Genomic DNA, 19,046 nt, shown 5'->3' with positions numbered 1-19,046 from the left:
GCATTAATACATAAATACAAAGGTAGTGGCACCAAAGGCATAAGCCAAGTGGCAAGCACTAGGCATGGGGGGAGGGTTCCACAAAGAGCTCAACTTGGAAGGAGGTCTTAAGATAAGACCTCACAGAAGGATGAACATAGGTAGAGAGAAGCAAGCTCTTGAAGGGAATCTGCAGCTGGGCGGTACTGTTTAGAGAGCAGTATATTGTCATGTAAGATTATGTGCAGAGGCCAAGTTCCATAGTTGGAATGTCTGCTGATTAATGGATCTAACTGCGAAGAACGAAAATTCTGTGCGATACCGTGATTAAGAACATGTATAGAATTGTGGAATTGCAACAGCATGCACATTCAACAGAGCATTATGATTCACATGAAAAATGCAGACACATGTATGCATCAAACGGTTTGACTGAATCTCTGAGAATTAAGTGGGCCCATAACGAACTAAAAAGTCAGCCATGGAAGAATCACTTAATCATAAAGTCATCCATATCAACAGTGGAAAACAACCAATGTCAATATTGAGTGGCATGGCTTCATTCCAAAGACTTACATGAGACCCACGGAGGACATCAATGGGCATAGTTATACCAAATCGGCCCCCACAAAGATTAATAGCAGACAGAAGTAAGTGCACATCTTCTGACATGTCCCTCTGATGGGTGTCATGTGACCTGGTACAGTTGTCACACTTTCCTGTCCAAAAGACCCAAAAATCATATTTAAGATCACACAGTAATAGCTGCCCACAAGCCAAAACTTTACAGCTATTGCAAATGGCAAGTCGGTCTGAATTATCATAACCATAATGACAAACATATTGAATGATACAGGTATTACTGACCACAATTTTCAGATGTATCATTCTCCCCAAAGTACTCAAGTATGAATTTCCTTCTGCATGTAGAGGTTTTACAGTACTGTTCAGCAGCCTGGTAGACATCAAGCACCACCTTCCGACGAGCTTCCTACTCATAGCATGTCAGTCATCATCAGGGCAAGCAAAATTTTTTGTAGATGCTTGCCCTGAAACAGAGACAGAACAAAGATTATCACAGACCCTTAAAGGAATATGACACAAACAGATAATTTCGATCCTTTATTGCTCTTGTAGCACAGCTGTACATAGGTAACGTACTCGAAACTTTGCCCATCTTATCCACAATATAAACACATGCATTACAAAGGAGTCATCAACAAATGGCCTGCCTAATTGCAGCTATAAGTCTCTGTTTCATTATTCCGAAGCTAACCGCTGAAAACCACATACACACAATGACTGAAACAAATCAGGAAGCGAACAGACCGTCTTGGTCTCAGCTGTGTAGAAGTCGGCTTTCATAAAATCAGCACGAGTATAATAAAGCCAACACACCGAAGGTAAGCCATCCCTTCCACACCTGCCACTCTCCTGATAATAAGCTTCTAAGCTTCCGGGACAGCCATAGTGTATGACCCGTCGTATATCTGGTTTGTCTATACCCATGCCAAAGGCAACTGTGGCAACTATAATTTGCAATTCGTCTCGTGCAAATGCTCTGTACACAGTACAAAATAACAAGAATTCAACATTCACATCTATTCTACGATCACAAAACAAAAGTCTACAGCATGAGACTTCATATAATGCATTATTTATTCTAAAGATGAAAACTCCGATGATCCTACCTGCATTAGACACGATTTTATCAAAGCAGGGAACCTATTGCAAAAGTCTTGCACAAGGTCCACACCTTCAGATTTTTTAAATTTGTTTTTCATGTGAAATTGCCAAGAGGGAATCCCCTTCAAGGGTAGGTGGAATTCCAAATTTTATGCTAAATTGGCTATGATAATGTAAAGCACTCTCTTTGGCTATATATAGGTTTCAACTTGTCCATTGATTGCAGCCCTATTGAAGAAGGCATTTATTAGCACCCAGTAATCGCATTTCCTAAACAACATTTCAGAGAAGAGCAACGGCCCACTACACAATCTCAATTTCAAGCACCATTCCTGGTCTGATATGTTTTCCCAAGTTCATTTGACCCTATTCTCATCAACCACGCCAGCACTCTCTGATATCATTCGCGTTAAGAACACAATCCGTTGTTGAGGCCTTTGGTTTGGCAGGCTTTAGTCAGAGGTTCACATGAGGTGTACAAAGTACACGCTAACTTAGCATTCCAGGGATACTTCATCCACAAAGCATCAAAGATAAAGCATCCAATTTTGAGCTTGATCTCTAATGCAGGCATTTAATATGGCATTTCCCATAGATTTTTTTATATAGCTTCCATTCAGAACGAACAATAGATGTTAGGTTTGGCAGGCTATAAAAGAAATCAGAAGTTCACATGACCTGTACAACACAGACCCTCTAATTCTGCTCCAGAGATACCTAATCCTGAACCTGATCCCCATGAAGATGTTGAATACAACAAACCACAAGTCGTTCAATCACACTACAAAGGAACCAGTCCAACATTCTAAAGATCCTTATAGAGGTTTGGAAAAGAACCAGTTGGACCTGTGAGCTGCTTCACGATCCTTTTGCACCATTTTTCCATGGTAACTGCGAGCATCTGCTCCTGCTTGAACCAATGCCTGGGTTACCTATCACACCATAGCAGTAAATTTATCCCTTTAAACAATAATCAAAATTATATCTGTCAATATAATGGTGCACTAAGACAGCAAACGAAACTACGTTTGTCCTAAATGATGGACAAGGTTCCCTCCCAAACCGTTAAATGGGGGTTCCACATGGTCAACACTAAGTTAGACTCTCCAAGTCACTCGATGGAGGACGGTAGGAAATTCCACCTTATGGCCAGTGCATCACAAAGATGTTGAAGAGACTCTACTAAACAAGACAAGATCCACAAGGACAAAACTGGCTCTAGAAAGGTACCAGCAGTAGAAGACAACAACTGAATGAAGGCAAGCAGACTGGAAACAAGCAAGAGTGAACAACAAATTCCAGCTAGAGCTCAACCCCTAAAATCGGATGTAAGCACCCAAACGTAGCAAATTGTAAATGATACCCCAAGCACTCTAAGCTTAATTGCGATTGGCATCTTATTAATATCTAACAACCCTCCAAATCGTATGCCCTTGGCTCCTGCAGGGGCAATGGCATAAATCTCTCTTGGGGGCTTCTTTGTACGTGGTTGTTACATGTAGAAAGGAGATGCCATGAGGTTATTGTCACAGAAACTCACTACAAGCATATGTTTTTGGAAAAATCCTCTTTATTCTATGCTGGTCAATTAGTGCATGTTTATCCACGGTTGCCAACCACGGATTATCAAAGTTTAATCAAACAAAAAAGTTGGAATATGAAGCCAAAGTGAGTCTAAAATGAGTGTTCTAGGTGTGTTTTATAGTCTAGTGAGTCCTAGACATGCCACGTGTCATATTGGGAGCTATCCCATATACACTATGGCTTTCTAGAGTCTAGTGTCACACTATATAGTGTTGTACTTGTCTATTGTCTATTACATCAGTCAACATCAAGCTCTTTGGTATCATATGAGTACTTGTCAATTGCTTTCATTTTCTTTCCATTTCATTCCATTATGCTTGTTATCTTTCCTTTCCATTCCTAGTGTTAGCTTGCTTCTCTCCCTACCACTATGATCTTTCATGTGGTATCAGAGCCATGTTCCTAGCCTTGCTCTCTCTTTCCCTTTCCTTTCCCTTTCCCTTCCAAGAGGTTGAGGTGAGGGAGGCCAATGAAGCTACTCTACCTCCTCTTCCTTGGAAGGCTGCCCTCTTCTCTCCTTCCTTGAGCTCTCTTATCCACGCCATGATCTGCCACCTCTCTTCTCCTTCCTTCAGCTACATCTTTCTGTGACATGCGGACGATGTGACGCTTCTATCCGGATCTAGAAGCAGAATCACGGCTTTGTGTCTTCCGCAAAGTTATAGAGGACCTTGAGTACTACAAATTTCGTTTTTACATCATTGCAATCCGAGTTTTCTGTGAAAAGTTACAGCCCTTGCAATACGTGCAAATTTTATTCTAGAGCTCAATGATTTGACAGCCCAAGCATGATGCAGCCAGCTCAACGTGGAGCTGTCCATCCTCTTCATTGTTGACCTCTGCTCCAGCCTGCCATTTGCTTCTTTTGCCTGACATTCTCTTGGAGCTGCTGCCCGCAAGTTGGTGCCCATATTCTGCCCGTCATTCTCTTGGAGCTGCTGTCCTTCTACTTCTGTTTGCCATGAAGAAGTTCCAGACTTGCTCCAACTCATGATGAACTTATCAAGGTGATATTTCCATAGTTACACTTGCATTTCTACTCTTTTCCAGCCATGGAGTCTTTCAAATCAACTACCATTTCGTTCGAGAAGTTTAATGGTAAGAATTTCCCTACATGGCAAACAAAGATGCATCTTGTACTTATGAAAGATGGAGTGTGGAATGTTGTGCGTGGCAAGGAGAAAAAGCCACAATCAGATGAAAAGAAAATTACACGGTGGGAGAATCTGAATGACAAAGCTCTTTCTCTCATTAGTTTGGGGTTGGGTGATGACATTATTCATCATTCTGATTTTAATTCCACTGCTCACGACTTATGGGATAAGTTTGAAGAATTGTTCGGCAACAAAATCATCAACTCAAAGGTATTCCTCAGACATGAATTCTTCAAGCTGCAAATGAAGCATGAAGACTCTCTTCTTGCTCACTAGAATCATATGGAATCCCTTGTCACTCAACTTGCTAGTCTAGCGGCCCCTGTAGGGGAAGATGATCAAGTTGTGCTCCTCTCAAGCATTGAGGAAAATTCTAAGTACCGGGAGATCATACCAGCATTGCGTGTGACACAAATGGGTTATCATAATATGGTTGCTATGGTTATTGATCATGACAAACGGTATGCAGAATCTTCGGACTCCACTATACTATACTCCAAGGGTAAAGGCAAAGGCAAATTCAAGCCTTTCAAATGCAATCACTATGGGAAGCTCGGTCACACCAAGGATCGTTGCTTCAAGAAGTTTGCCAAGCAACAACACAAGGATCATGTCAACTTGGTTGGGGCTGCAACAAGTGAAGACGAAGAAGAAGATGATGCTTCGACACCAACTCATGCTCTTACTGCCGACATCAAAGATCTCTCTCTATATTCAGAGGTCTATGTACCTGATGATCGGGACTTTTGTTTCTAATCTATTATTCCTACAGCTTGATGTATTTTGGAATCCTCTGCCCTGGGTAGTCCCCCTAAAATGATATGTATCCAGTGTTTGGTTTTCATTGAGTCTAAAGGTCCTTTGCCTTGGATGGTCCTCCTAAAAAGATCTATTGGTTTTCATATTTTGGTGTGTGGCTTCCTAACATGTCCTATTATGAAGCCAAGGAGGGATGTACTATGAGAGCCATATGTATTGGCTTTGATAGGTCTCGTTATCAGGCCTAGCCGAGTTCCAAGATGTTGGTCTAGACCTATGAGCTGGTCATATAGCCATGCTATAACATGAGCCTTTGAGCATGTTGAGTCTCAAGCCATGAGAGTACTTAGATTAACCTCTGAACACGCTCAGATTTTAGCCTCTTAGTTACATGGGGTGCACAGCTTGATGACTGTCATTGTCATGTTCTGTTCCTGGTTCCATTCCAGTGGTCTCTCACCTTGCCTTCATGGGGGGGTGTTCGAATATGAAGCCAAAGTGAGTCTAAAATGAGTGTTCTAGGTGTGTTTTATAGTCTAGTGAGTCCTAGACATGCCACGTGTCATATTGGGAGTTATCCCATATACACTATGGCTTTCTAGAGTCTAGTGTCACGCTATATAGTGTTGTACTTGTCTATTGTCTATTACATCAGTCAACATCAAGCTCTTTGGTATCATGTGAGTACTTATCCATTGCTTTCATTTTCTTTCCATTTCATTCCATTATGCTTGTTGTATTTCCTTTCCATTCATAGTGTTAGCTTGCTTCTCTCCCTACCACTATGATCTTTCAAAAAATGTCTTGGGTGAAGCTTTAGACGTTCCATTATATTGTAAGGAAACATTACCTTGCACCCCCTCTCACTCTCCTCCACCTCCCCTCCCCTGGCCCCCTCTCCCTCCCACCTCCTCTAGCCCACCACCTCTCCCTCTCCCACCTCCTCTACCCCTCCCCTCCTCCTTCTCCTATCCCCTTCCTCTCTACCTCCACTCCTCTCTACCTCCCCTTAGTCTCTCTATCTCTCCCCTCTACCTCTACTCCTCCCCCCTCTTTCTTCCCCCTTGCTTCCCCTCAGCCTCTCTCCCTATCTCCTGCTCAACCTCTCTCGCAACAACAGCAGCTTTTGTGGTTCGGATGGAGCTTTATCATGTTCGAATTGGCCTTTCCGCCTCAATTGACGAATGGATTCCCATTCAGACAATCCTCAGCGGCCGCAAGACAAGTCATTTTTTCTAAAGATGAGTTGCAGTAGCTCAAAAAGGACGTAGAGCTTGAAAGCTCCAGTGCTAGCCGAAGAATCATCAACCGGCTCTACCGATGCTGTGCAAAGGAATAAAAACTCTTCTTGAGCTTTTCAGATTTCCATCACGGAAACCAACGGTCCCTGAGGTATATCTTTCTCACCTCGCAAGACATAAAGCACATCATTCATCTTGAATTGATATACGTGCTTTTTCCAATCAATGGCTGGATTCTTCCTAGAATGCCACGCCATACCTAGGGCTAGATCTGCATGAGCAAGCTTAGTCATTTCAAAATCAAGCTTCTCAGCATAGTCCTGAATCCGAAGCTCCAACTGGGTAACCCTTTGGTCCCATACTTTAGTTGAACTTCCATCTGCCATCCTGACTGTATACGCATAGTCAGATGGACTTGTCTTTAATTTCAGCCTCTTCACGAGCTTGGAGTTAATCACATTGTGAGTGACGCCGAGTCAAACAACACAATGACATCATGATTGGCCACGTCCCCTTTCATTTTAATTAACTCCGTATCATTAAAGGCTGTATACCCCGTTGCTACGGGCTTAGATAGGATGTTATCAGGTGCACTCGTCACTAGCTTAGCAACAGACACACATAACAAACAAGGTACTAACCTCTCAGAATGGTTGGAAGTATGATCGCATCAACGCCGTGGTCTCAAACGACAACATAGTAGTAGTGTGGGATTGTGGCGATGCCTCACATGGATGGTGGCCCATCAAAAATTGTTGCCACCAAGCTATGCAGGAGAATGCATATTATATTCATTGCATGATCAAATCAGAGAAGCCTCATAGCAGAGCCATGCCACTCTTCTTTCCAAAGATGCTATATGCAAAGTTCATGCTCGATGTGCCTCTAGACTTAGGCTCCTTTTTCCCGCTAGCTGAATCTGCATCTCTTCCGCTCTGGGACTTCCCTCCATCTCCACGTCGCATTCTGAGATCACCATCTCAGCCATCCGACGATCTTTGTTACGTGGACAATCCTTCCACTGATGAGGCTGAAGGCAACCAAAACATAAGCCTTCTCTCCTCGCTTTTTCCCTTTGTTTCTCTGGGTTTAAGGGAGACTTAGACCAAGCCCGGGCTGGCATTGGGGTTACTTTCCTCTTCACTCCAATGGTGGTACTTGGTTTAGGAGTTTCAGCCGGTTTCGCCTGCTTGGCTTGACCACTCGGCTGAGAACCACTCCCTCTGCTAATCCATTTCTTCTTAAACCCAGATTTCTTCGGATACCCATACTGGGTTCCGACCTGTGCAAACCCACTTGGCCTGCTGCCCTTGGCGTCTTCATAGTTCAGGACTATAGCTATTGCATCATCTAACGTGTTCGCGTACTTAGCCCGAACTTCCATTTTTATTCGATCATTCAATCCAAATATGAAATCTTTCACTTGGATTGATTGAGGCAGGGGTTCATCAACCTTCATTACACTCTCTCAAAACTTATCAGTGTATTCTGCCACCGATAAATTTCTCTGACGAAGGTTCCTATATTGATCCCAAGCTCGGGATGCTTCGTCGAGAGGTAAGAAGTGTTTCCTGAACTCTCTTTTAAACCCCTCTCAGATAGTGGATTGTTACGCTCTAGCCGAGGTAGCATGACCTCGGAAGAATCAGTCGACATTTCCCTTAAAGGATCTATCTCTGTAATATATGTGTTTGCGCTTCATGTAAATGATCGGGAGGGATTTAATGTCAAGGTCCTAGGTGAGGGCTGATAGCACCAGACTAGATAGATCTAAGACCAAGGGCCTAGTGCTAAGATTGTGCCTAGGGGCAAGGAATTAAATGCATCCCAAGAGAGGGGTGAAATGTTGCATTAGGAAGGCCCTATATAGATGGCATGTGGCATCTAGATCTATCTAGGGAATTGGGGTTTGCTGAGGCTAGAGAGAGAAGAGAAGAGAATGATTCATGTGATTTTGGAACGTAGATCTCTGTCTGGCTCGTGAGCTTTAGCAAAAGATGGCTGGGAGGAAATAAATGGTGCTACTCCCGTGATCTTAGAAGAGAGAAAAATAGAGAGTGTCTGACAATTGGTATCAGAGCCTAGGTTAGAGGACGAGAAGGGATCTGTGGGTTTGGACGAGAAGTCCAACGTGAGCGTGGATTGAGACCTGCGTGAGCGTGGATTGAGTCCAACGTGAGCGTGGATTGAGACATATTTCGATCAGAGTTCATAGAGCCAGGTTGAGAGAGCAAGGGACGGGTGACGTACTGAAGGAAGGTCGAGCTCATGGGCCTGCGAGATGATGTGGGGTTCCCGTAACGTATTGACGGGCCTACGAACCGGCGGGGCGCTGGACTACCTCAACGGAAGGTTTATGCGTGCGTTTAACGAATAGCATAGGGCGACTACAGCAAGACTAGAACGGGGGTACCGTGACGACGGACACTCGGGGAGTTGCGACGGTGTCTGGTGACGCAGTGGAGCGCAGAGTGACACGAGCGGTCGTCGAAGGACCACAGCGCAGACACGAGATGCGAGGTGGTTCGTGGGTTCAACGGAGAGTTTTGATCGACGCTCAGGTCTTCGATAGCTGTTTGTTGTTCGTTGGTCGTTGGTAGAAGTTGTCGACCTGCTTCCCTGGCGCCCTTGCGGTCAAAGCCCTCCAACGCAACGCAGGCAGCTCGTAAGCTGAGATCGGATCGTGAGGCAGAGACTTATCATTTCGATCAAAGAACAGGCTTTGGCGACTCGAATTATGATGTGGAGCTGCGACACATTCCCTCATACAGATTTAGACCAGGGAGCACTTTGGTGAGATGGCCAAGCTAGCTAATCTTATAACAGAGGAGTTCTATGAATGTTTCAGGGATGAACTACCTTATGGGTTACCTCCAGAGCGGAAAGTTCAACATAAAATTGAACTAATCCCGGGGGCAGAACCTGTAAATAGACCTCCCTATAGAATGAGTTTTACTGAAGAGGCGGAGGTGCGTAGACAATTGGAAGAATACCTCGAGTTGGGGCAAATTCAACCAAGTTTCTCACCTTTTGCTTCGCCAGTGATATTAAAGAGAAAAAAGGATGATACGTTTCGCCTCTGTATAGATTACAGAGCATTGAATAATATCACTGTTAAGCACAGGTATCCGATGGCTCGGATTGATGATTTGCTAGATGCATTACATGGAGCCGTGATTTTCAGCAAGATAGACCTTAAGTGCAGCTATCATCAGATCCGGATTAGAGCCGAGGATGTGCATAAAACCGCTTTCAGGAGCAGGTTTGGTCATTATGAGTTTTTGGTAATGCCCTTCGGACTTACCAATGCTCCAGCGACCTTCGTCATGCTTATGAACGATTTACTACGTCCGTATATCGGAAAGTTCGTAGTACATTTCATAGACGATATCCTAATATTCAGTAAGAGTGTTACTGAACATCGTGAACACTTAAGGATAGTGTTCAGTACTTTGAGGAAAGCCAGTCTTTATGTGAATAAAAAGAAAACTATACTGTGTATGGTTAGGCTTGAGTATTTAGGGTTCATAATTACTCCACAGGGGGTAGAAATGGATCCGAAGAAAGTGGCTGCGATACTAACTTGGCCAATCCCTCAGAGTCTAACCGCGTTGCGATCATTCTTGGGATTTGTCCAGTTTTATAGAAGGCATATCAAAGGATATTCCGGAATAGTATCGCCATTGACTGATCTGACCTCAGATAAAGTACCTTTTGTTTGGGGACAGAATCAACAGGAAAGTTTTAACACCATAAAACAAGCTGTGGTCACAGGACCGGTGTTAAAAATAGTTGATCCCCAGAAACCGTTGTTCCTAGAAACCGATGCAAGTGGCATTGCGGTAGGAGCAGTCCTCCTTCAAGAGGGAAGGCCAGTAGCCTTTGAAAGCAAGAAGCTTTCTCCCTCTCAAAGGAATTGGCCAACTCATGAATTGGAGTTGTATGCAATGATCCATGCTTTGAAAACATGGAGGCATTATTTGTATGGTTCAGAGTTTTATGTGGATGTAGACCATGATACTCTGAAACATTTTTGTAAACAGCCTGACTTGAGGGGCCGCCAAGCTAGGTGGGCAGAGCTCATGCAGGAGTTTAATCTAACGATTCGGTACCGAAGAGGAAAAGATAATAAGGTGGCTGATGCGTTGTCTCGCATTATGCACAACCTGAGTTTCACGGTATTAGAGAGTGCTCTAATGACCGAGATCAGAGAAACTCAAAAGGTGGACGAGTTTGTCCAGAGCTTATGGCCTAAGGCTCGTGTTAAAACCCGGGGAAAATGAAATGGATGACCTGGCATCCAGAAAAGGCCAAACTTATGCAAGATATACCATAAGGGATGGTATGCTAGTTAGAAATGGCAAGGTTGTAGTACCTGGTCAGAATGATCTCAAGCAGAGAGTCATTCGACAATGCCATGATAGCCCGTGTGCGGGACATCCAGGTGTCGAGAAGACATATGATCTCGTGAAGCGAGATTTCTTTTGGCCAAAGATGAAAAAGCATATTCATGAGTATGTGACACGGTGTTTCTCGTGTCAGGTAAGTAAGGCCAAGCGGTTGAAGCCACCCGGACTTTTACAGCCCTTGGAAATACCACTAAGTGGGAGAGCATTTCCATGGATTTTATTGTAGGGCTACCTGCAACACAAGAAGGGTATAATTCTATCCTTGTGGTGGTTGATCGTCTAACCAAGATGGCTCACTTCATTCCGACTAGAGAGTCTGTTAGTGCCCCGCAAGTGGCGGATTTGTTCATTAAACATATATTTCGTCTGCATGGATTGCCTAGATCCATAGTGTCAGACAGAGATGTTAGATTTACCGGTCATTTTTGGACAGCGGTATTTGAGACACTGAGGACTGAGTTAGGAATGAGTAGTGGGGATCATCCTGAGACGGATGGTCAGACGGAGAGAGTCAACCAAACTTTAGAGGATATGCTGAGAGCATATGTGTCATTGAGGCAACATACGTGGGACAAGTGGTTGCCATTGTTAGAGTTTGCCTACAATGATAGGAAAACATTCATCTACTGGGTTCAGTCCGTTTGAGCTGAACTATGGTTATAGGCCAGCCAATCTAACTATGGTTATAGGGCAGTCACAGCTTATGCGCTTGCTGGCCAATTCCGGAATACGTGGGTAGCTGTCTGTCGACTAGCGCTCCACGCCTATCTGTGTCACCTCTACGCTGCACGTTGGAACACCTCGATATGTATCTCTATTTGTTCGTGTTCGTCCGTCCGTCACAGGTCAGCAGTAGCCTAATCGCTCTACGCTCTTAGTACCTTCCATTGGGTTCTCCGTTGATTTGGCGTCAGTCACGGACTATCAACGTCGAAGGGTCTCCCTCATTCACGAGTTCCTGTTACGCCCCCCCTTCCGTTGTAGTTACGGGAGCACCAACAGCCCCCCCTTCCGTTGTATTTCGTGATCCCCCTATCTTAATTCGTGGAACATGTCGCAGGTTACCAGCAGTCGACTCGCCACCTACGCTCCAGGCCTGCTGTCCGTCGTCACAGGTAGCCCCCTCCAATCTCGTCGTAGATCAGCGTCGATCCCGTTCGTCCTACTTCGTGGTGGCAGTGCTGGATGACCACTGCTCGAAATCCGTCCCCTCTCTAAGTCCTATCCTTGGGCTCTGATACCAAATGTTAAACACAATCTACTATTTCCTACTGCAGATCACGGGAGCAGCACCGGAGTTAATCCACCCAGCCAACCTTGTTGAAGCTTTCAAGCAGACATAGAATTCCAAATCCAACATACGTGAAAATCCCTATTCTCTTCTCTCTCTAGCTTCAACAAGCCCCATCTCCCTAGATAGTTCTAGATGCCACATGTCATCCATATAGGGCCTTCCTAATGCAACATTTCACCCCTTTCTTGGGATGCATTAAATCCTTTGCCCCTAGGCACATTCTTTGCATTAGGCCCTTAGCCTTAGATCCACCTTGACAGTGCAAGTACAGAAATCTGAGTTGCATTTACAGCCAGTGCTTGGCTGTGTTTTTTAAGAGTTGTGCATTTCATTCCCAGTAAGGGAATTCAGTTTTGTATCTGCTTAAATCTCTTTCTCAGATATGGCCCAGCAAAATCAGAATGACTTTCAGTTCGGTGGTCTTTCACAGGAAGACAAGTTGGATGGTACCAACTACTCCCTCTGGAGTTTTATGGTACGCAATATTCTGATTTCTCGCAATTTATGGGATTATGTGAATGGGGGTGAGATCCGACCAACAGATATGGCACCTAATACCCCTCCTCAACAAGGAGGTGGAAGAGGTCGTGCACAGGGTGCAGCTGCAGAACAAGTTGTTGGTGCAGCTATAGCCACTACTCAAGAGTAGAAGAGATGGAATTCACGGGACGCCTTAGCTTTGTCATGCATCTCTCTTTCAGCGAAAAGATTTATTATTCCGCATATCCGGTCGTGTAAGACCTCGAAGGCAACGTGGGATATTTTAGAAAGCATGTATGCAGCCCAGAATGATGCAAGGGTATCTTTCTTGAAAAGAGAGTTAAGTAATACACATATGGAAGAGGGTGACTCCATGTCAGTCCACCTCACAAAGCTATAGGATCTCAGAGAGCAATTATTAAACATAGATGAGATTATTCTTGATTCAGAGATGATTACTACCACTATGAATTCTCTTCCTGAGTCTTATCTCAGCTTTCATACCTCGCTGAACTTATCATTGAGGGGGGGGTGCAAATCCTCTCACTTTTCATGAGTTGATAGGACTTCTGCTTCAAGAAGAGCAGACCAGGAAAAACTTGGCTTCACGTGCAGGTGAACAAGCTATGCTCTCAAAGTTTAAATAAAAAACAAAGGGACAGGCAAAGACATCAGTAAATCAGCCTTCCAGTGGGTCAGGACAGCCTTCACAAAAGGCTAAAAATGATGCAAGTAAGCCCAAGAAGAAGGGTTTTTGTCACTACTGCAAAAAGCCAGGTCATCACATTGCAGAATGCAGGAAAAGGCTTGCAAAATAGAAGAAAAACAGCTCCGGTATGGCTGTTTCAGATTCAGCTCCTCATGCATCTGACAGTGGGGATGCTACAGCCAACTTTAATGGACAGGATTATGCCTTTTTATCTTGCATTTCAGATTCTAGGCTGGCTGCTCCAGATGCTCGAGATAGTACAGCCACTTGTAATGATGATACATATGCATTTTTTACTTGCAGTTATGACTCTTCTACGGATGCATCTGCTTTCAGTGTCAATGAAACACTGAACACTTGGTATTTTGACAGCGGTGCATCCAAGCATATCACTTCTAGGAAGTGTCTTTTTACTTCCTTGCATCCACCTCCCATTGGTAACAAAGTCACTTGTGCCAATAACTCATCATATTCAGTACGTGGCACAAGAGATGTTGAGCTTACTGCCATTGATGGCTCAATTTTCAGACTTTCAGATGTCTTATATGTGCCTGGTATCACCACAAATCTTCTTTCAGTGTCCACTCTTAACAGAGCTGGATTTCAAGTCATCTTTGAGGATGACAAATGTGCTGTCTGAGACAGGGAAGATGATTATGCTTAAGATTATCTGGTACTATGCTGCGTGGGCTTTTTCAGCTTGATCTTTTTGAGAAAAGAGCAGCCCATGCTCTTGCAGTTTCTACCCCTACTGCTGCCATGCAAAATGCAGAATTATGGCATGCCCGATATGGCCACATGCATTACAACAGCTTGATGACACTTTAGAAGCATTCTATGGTTGATGCATTGCCACCTCTTGAGATACCTCCTCCACATGCCTGTGAAGGGTGCATTTTAGGCAAGATGCATAGATTCCCCTTCAAAAAGGATGGTTCAGTTAAAGCTATCCGCAAACTACAGCTTATACACAGTGATGTCTGTGGTCCCATGAGGACTCCATCATTGGGTGGTCATCTCTACTTCGTTACCTTTATTGATGATTACTCCAATTTCACTTGGGTCTTTGGGCTGAAGCGCAAATCAGAAGTGTTCATGGTGTTTAAACACTTTTCAGCCATGGTTGAAAATGAAACCGGACTCAAGATACAGACATTGCGCACAGATAGAGGTGGGGAATACTTGTCTGCAAATTTTGATGCTTTTCTGAAAAACAAGGGTATTGTGCATCAGCTCACAGTGAGGCTGACCCCTCAGCAAAATGGCAAAGCTGAGAGGAAAAATAGAACTCTCATGGAGATGGACAGATGTATGCTAAAAAGCAAACACATGCCTCACAAATTCTGGCTTGAGGGTCTGATGTGTGCCAATTACATTTTGAATCGGGCTCCCACTAAGGCTTTAAAAACAAAAACTCCCTATGAGGTCTGGAATGGGAGAAAGCCTTCAGTGGATCATTTCCGAGTCTTTGGATGCCTTGCTTATGCTCATGTGCCAGTTGAATTTAGGCACAAGTTGTCAGATAAAGCCATTAAGTGCATATTTGTTGGGTACAGTGCAAAAAGCAAGGGGTACCGTCTCTACAATCCTGCTACACGCAAGATCATTGTCAGTAGAGATGTGATATTTGCAGAAAATTCAGCTCACACTCAGGCTGAATTTCAAATGCCTTCTTCTTCAGAGGATGTCTTTGAGGGGTTGCTACCCATTGCCTTGGGTTCCCCTGCTGATATTTCTGATGCAAATCAGAATTTACAGCCACCTCCCGATGCTTTAGTTCCACCACAGGATGTCTTGCCACCTCCACAGGCAGTGGAACAGGTGGTGCAGCAAGAAATTGCAGACATACATGCAGCAAAAACAGTCCCAAACTGGCTGTTACAGACTCTCAGGGAGAGTAAAATTGATGCTCCGTTACCTGGCAGGACTCGCAGTGCAGCAAGGCACATGGAAGGTGCTAATTCAGTGGAATCAGCATATGCAAGTACTCTTCTTGATGAGGAGGAGCCTACCACATTCGAAGAGGCAAAGGACAATGTGCATTGGATGAATGCCATGCACGATGAGTTGCAGTCCATTGAAAAAAATCAGACTTGGGATGTTGTCGACTTGCCACCAGGTAAACATGCCATTGGCACACGATGGGTTTTCAAGGTCAAACGGAAGCCAGATGGCTCCATTGACAGATACAAGGCAAGGCTGGTTGCTAAAGGCTATGCTCAGAAAAAGGGCATAGATTATGAGGAGACATTCGCTCCTACATGCCGGATGACCACCATCAGATCAATTATTGCAATGGCTGCACATTTTGAGTGGAATGTTCATCAGTTGGACATAAAAACAGCCTTCTTAAATGGAGACTTGCTGGAAGAGGTGTATATCAAACAACCTCCAGGCTTTGAAATTACAGCAAATGCACTTCAGGTATGCAAGCTACACAAAGCTTTGTATGGGCTGAAACAGGCCCCTCGTGCATGGTATGCCAAGATTCATGCCTTTTTGACCAGCAAGGGGCTGCACAATAGTCCTACTGAGAGCACCCTCTACATCAAGATGGATGGGGGAAATTTTAGTCATTCTTCTTTATGTCGATGACTTATTGCTCACAGGGTCCAATGAAGACAAAATTGTAGATTTCAAAGCTGATTTGCAGACCAACTTTGACATGTCAGATTTGGGGTTGCTTCACTTTTATTTGGGGATCCAATTCTCTCATGAGACACGTGGCACTGTTATGTCTCAGTCCAAGTATGTGCAGAAACTCTTGGACAGATTTAACATGCATGATTGTAAGCCCATAGCCACTCCCATGGAGCCGGGGCTGAAACTCACAATGCATGATGCAGGAGAATTAGTTGATGCCACACTTTACAGTCAGGCCGTTGGATGCCTCATATATCTCTACAACACTAGACCTGATATTCAATTTGCAGTATCTCAGGTGAGCAGGTACATGCACAGCCCAAAAACTATGCATTGGTAGGCAGTTAAGCGCATCTTCCGTTATTTGCAGGGCACGAAGTCTTTTGGCTTGCTATTTCCCAGGGGGGTGACTTGCAGATGCATGCCTACAGTGATTCAGATTGGGCTGGTGATTATGACACTAGGCAGTCCACTAGTGGCAATTGTTTCTTTTTGGGTAAATCTTGCATTTCCTGGCTGAGCAAGAAACAATCTACAGTGGCTACCTATCATGTGAAGCTGAGTACAGGGCAGCTTTCACAGCAACAGTTGAATGTGTTTGGCTGCGACGTCTATTTGCTGATCTTCATCTGTCTTTGGAGGGTCCTTCTCCAATTCTCACTGATAGTCAGAGTGCCATTGCAGTGGCAAAGAATCCAGTGTTTCATGCTCGCAGAAGGACATTGAGGTTCACTATCACTACGTCAGAGAGAAGTTGCATGCAGGAGAGATCAATATGATCTTTGTGTCCACACATGACAACGTTGCAGATATTTTCACCAAAGCACTACCACGTGAAAAGTTTAAGGCATTTCGCAGTGCCCTGAAATTATATCCGTTTGGTGATTGATCAGCCTTGTACATGACATTGGCACTACAAAGGGGTGTTAGAATTATAGATATAATTCAGTAGTGACCAATGTAATTTAATAAGCTAGTTAGGGACACTTTTCCCTCTTTAAGAGGTTTTCCCCCCTAACCGCAGTTAGTTCACTAACTATGGTTAGTGACTACTAAGGTTTGTCACTAGGACAAAACCTTATCTCTCACTCTTTGAGTTGTACTCTTTACACTCTTCTATTGCAACTCAGCTCTCAAGCTCTCACTCTCTTGCTCTCTCTCTCTCTCCAATCTCTCACAGGAAGAGCAGCCATTAGATAATGCATATACCCTGTTTTTTGATGGGTCTTTTAAGAAGAGCTTGAATAAAGCCTCAAGAGTTGTTGTTGTGCATGATCCAGATTCAAAAATTGGGTATTCAGCTTAAAGCATGCAGTAATAATGAAGCTGAATATGCAGCATTATATGAAGGCTTGAAGGTATGTATCAGTATGGGAATCAAGAGATTAATGATCAAGGGTGATGCCTTAATAGTTGTCAAGCAAATCTTGGGAGTCTGGGAGACAAAGCATTTGCATTTAAGGAGTTGGCTGAATGTCATTAGGAAGCAGTTGAGACAGCTTGAGGCCTGGAGCTTGCATCATGTAGAGAGGAGTCTAAACTTGGAGGCTCATAATGCTGCCCAAGGGTTGGCTGAGCCACATATACAAGCAGTGAAAGTACAGGAACCTCTTTATAGGGGTAGAGAATTCTTGGCTTTGGTGGAAAAGTTTTTGTTGTCTGGAAAAGTTCCTGAAGAAGTTCCCAAAAAAAGAGATATAGGTTCGTGAAGACAAGTCAACCTTATTGTTTGATTGGTGATGTTTTATTCATGAAAGGAGCTGACATGATACTCAGAAGAGTACCTTGGCGTGAGGAGATCCAGCATATACTAGAAGCAAATCATGAAGGCATCTGTGGTGGTCATTTTGCATTTAAGATCATGTTAAGGAAGATTTTGACAGAAGGCTATGTTTGGCCTTCCTTACAGACAGATATAAGACATTGGTGTATGTCTTGTTTTCAGTATCAACACATGGGAAAAAGGATCTTGCATCCAAAACGAAGAAATGTAGTGATTGCTTTTAATATTTTTGATCGATGCTGTTGGTCCACTACCAATGACTGCGAGAGGGAACTGTTACCTACTCACAGCTGTTGATTATTTGTCTAGATGGGCTGAAGCTAAAGCGGTACGAGCAGTAAATGCAAAATCAGTTTGCAAGTTTGTGTATGAGGATATCTGTTGTCATTATGGCGTGCCCTTAGAATTGGTGTCTGACAAGGGACCTGGCTTTAGGAGTGTTGATGGATTTGCTCTGTGATAAACTGAAAATCAAGCACAGATATGCTACTCCTTATTACCCCCAATGTAATGCTATGAATGAGCATTTTAATGGTGAAGTTTCAAATATCATGGCTAAGATGATGAGGACTAATGAGAAGAGTTGGGATCTGGCTTTACCTTCAGCTTTGTGGGCATACAGGATTGCAGTAAAAGAGGGAACTCAGTTTTCACCTTTTCCTTTAATTTATGGGAAGGAAACACTATTGCCACTAGAGGTAGAGATTCCAGCTCTCCAGCTGCTGATGAAGATGGAAGAAAAGCCAAGTACAGCTTATCAGAATCGATTGCTTGACATGCATGAAGCTCAGTTGGATAGGCAGAAAGCTGTAGAACACCATGCAGTGCCTGAGGAGAAAAAGCAGCAAAAGGTAAATCTGAAATACAAGGATAAAAAGATCAAGGAAGGGGATTTAGTTCTCCGTTATTGTAGTAAGCTGGTTTCAAGACAAGGTTTGTGACCAAGTGGAAAGGACCGTACCGTGTGTTAAAGAGGTACTCCAATGGCTCATATCAGCTTGAAGACTTGGATGGCAAGATGCATAAGAATCCGGTTAATGGTTTAAGATTGGAGAAATATGTTGTCAAGATCAAGCAAGTAAGCTCGTGTGGACCAATGGTGATGGTAGCAGACAAAACAAAAAGTCTTATGGATGAAAATGTTTCATTTGAATTGAAGCACATGTTCGGCTCAGAGCTGAAAGACATGAATGTCTGCAGTCTTGGGTGTGGGTAAATATGTGTTGGGGTAAGTATGATCAAGGGCTTGCTCTATGGTGCATGTGTGCATCTAGGGGAGTCACATGTGTGTTTGTGTGTGTTGTAAAGGCACACCAAGTGCTATG

At 43.8% G+C, this 19,046-nt stretch overlaps 1 protein-coding gene across 1 annotated transcript in view; it reads right to left on the bottom strand.

Moving 5' to 3' along the window:
• LOC147903345 (uncharacterized) overlaps positions 1–19,046 on the bottom strand; it is a 141,722-nt gene that overhangs the window by 71,461 nt on the left and 51,215 nt on the right. Inside the window, 4 exon segments of the mRNA XM_087372504.1 lie at positions 556–698; positions 847–970; positions 1,309–1,540; positions 2,512–2,597. Coding sequence (XP_087228630.1) covers positions 556–698; positions 847–970; positions 1,309–1,540; positions 2,512–2,597 — 585 coding nt within the window.

The sequence above is a fragment of the Dipteris shenzhenensis genome, chromosome 3 (genome assembly GCF_047967505.1).
Source record: "Dipteris shenzhenensis isolate YYH24624 ecotype China chromosome 3, Dip_SZ_1.0, whole genome shotgun sequence".
In the NCBI taxonomy this organism is placed as follows: domain Eukaryota; kingdom Viridiplantae; phylum Streptophyta; class Polypodiopsida; order Gleicheniales; family Dipteridaceae; genus Dipteris; species Dipteris shenzhenensis.
Note: the sequence above shows the minus strand (reverse complement) of the source record. Positions and strands in the feature narration are given on the sequence as shown.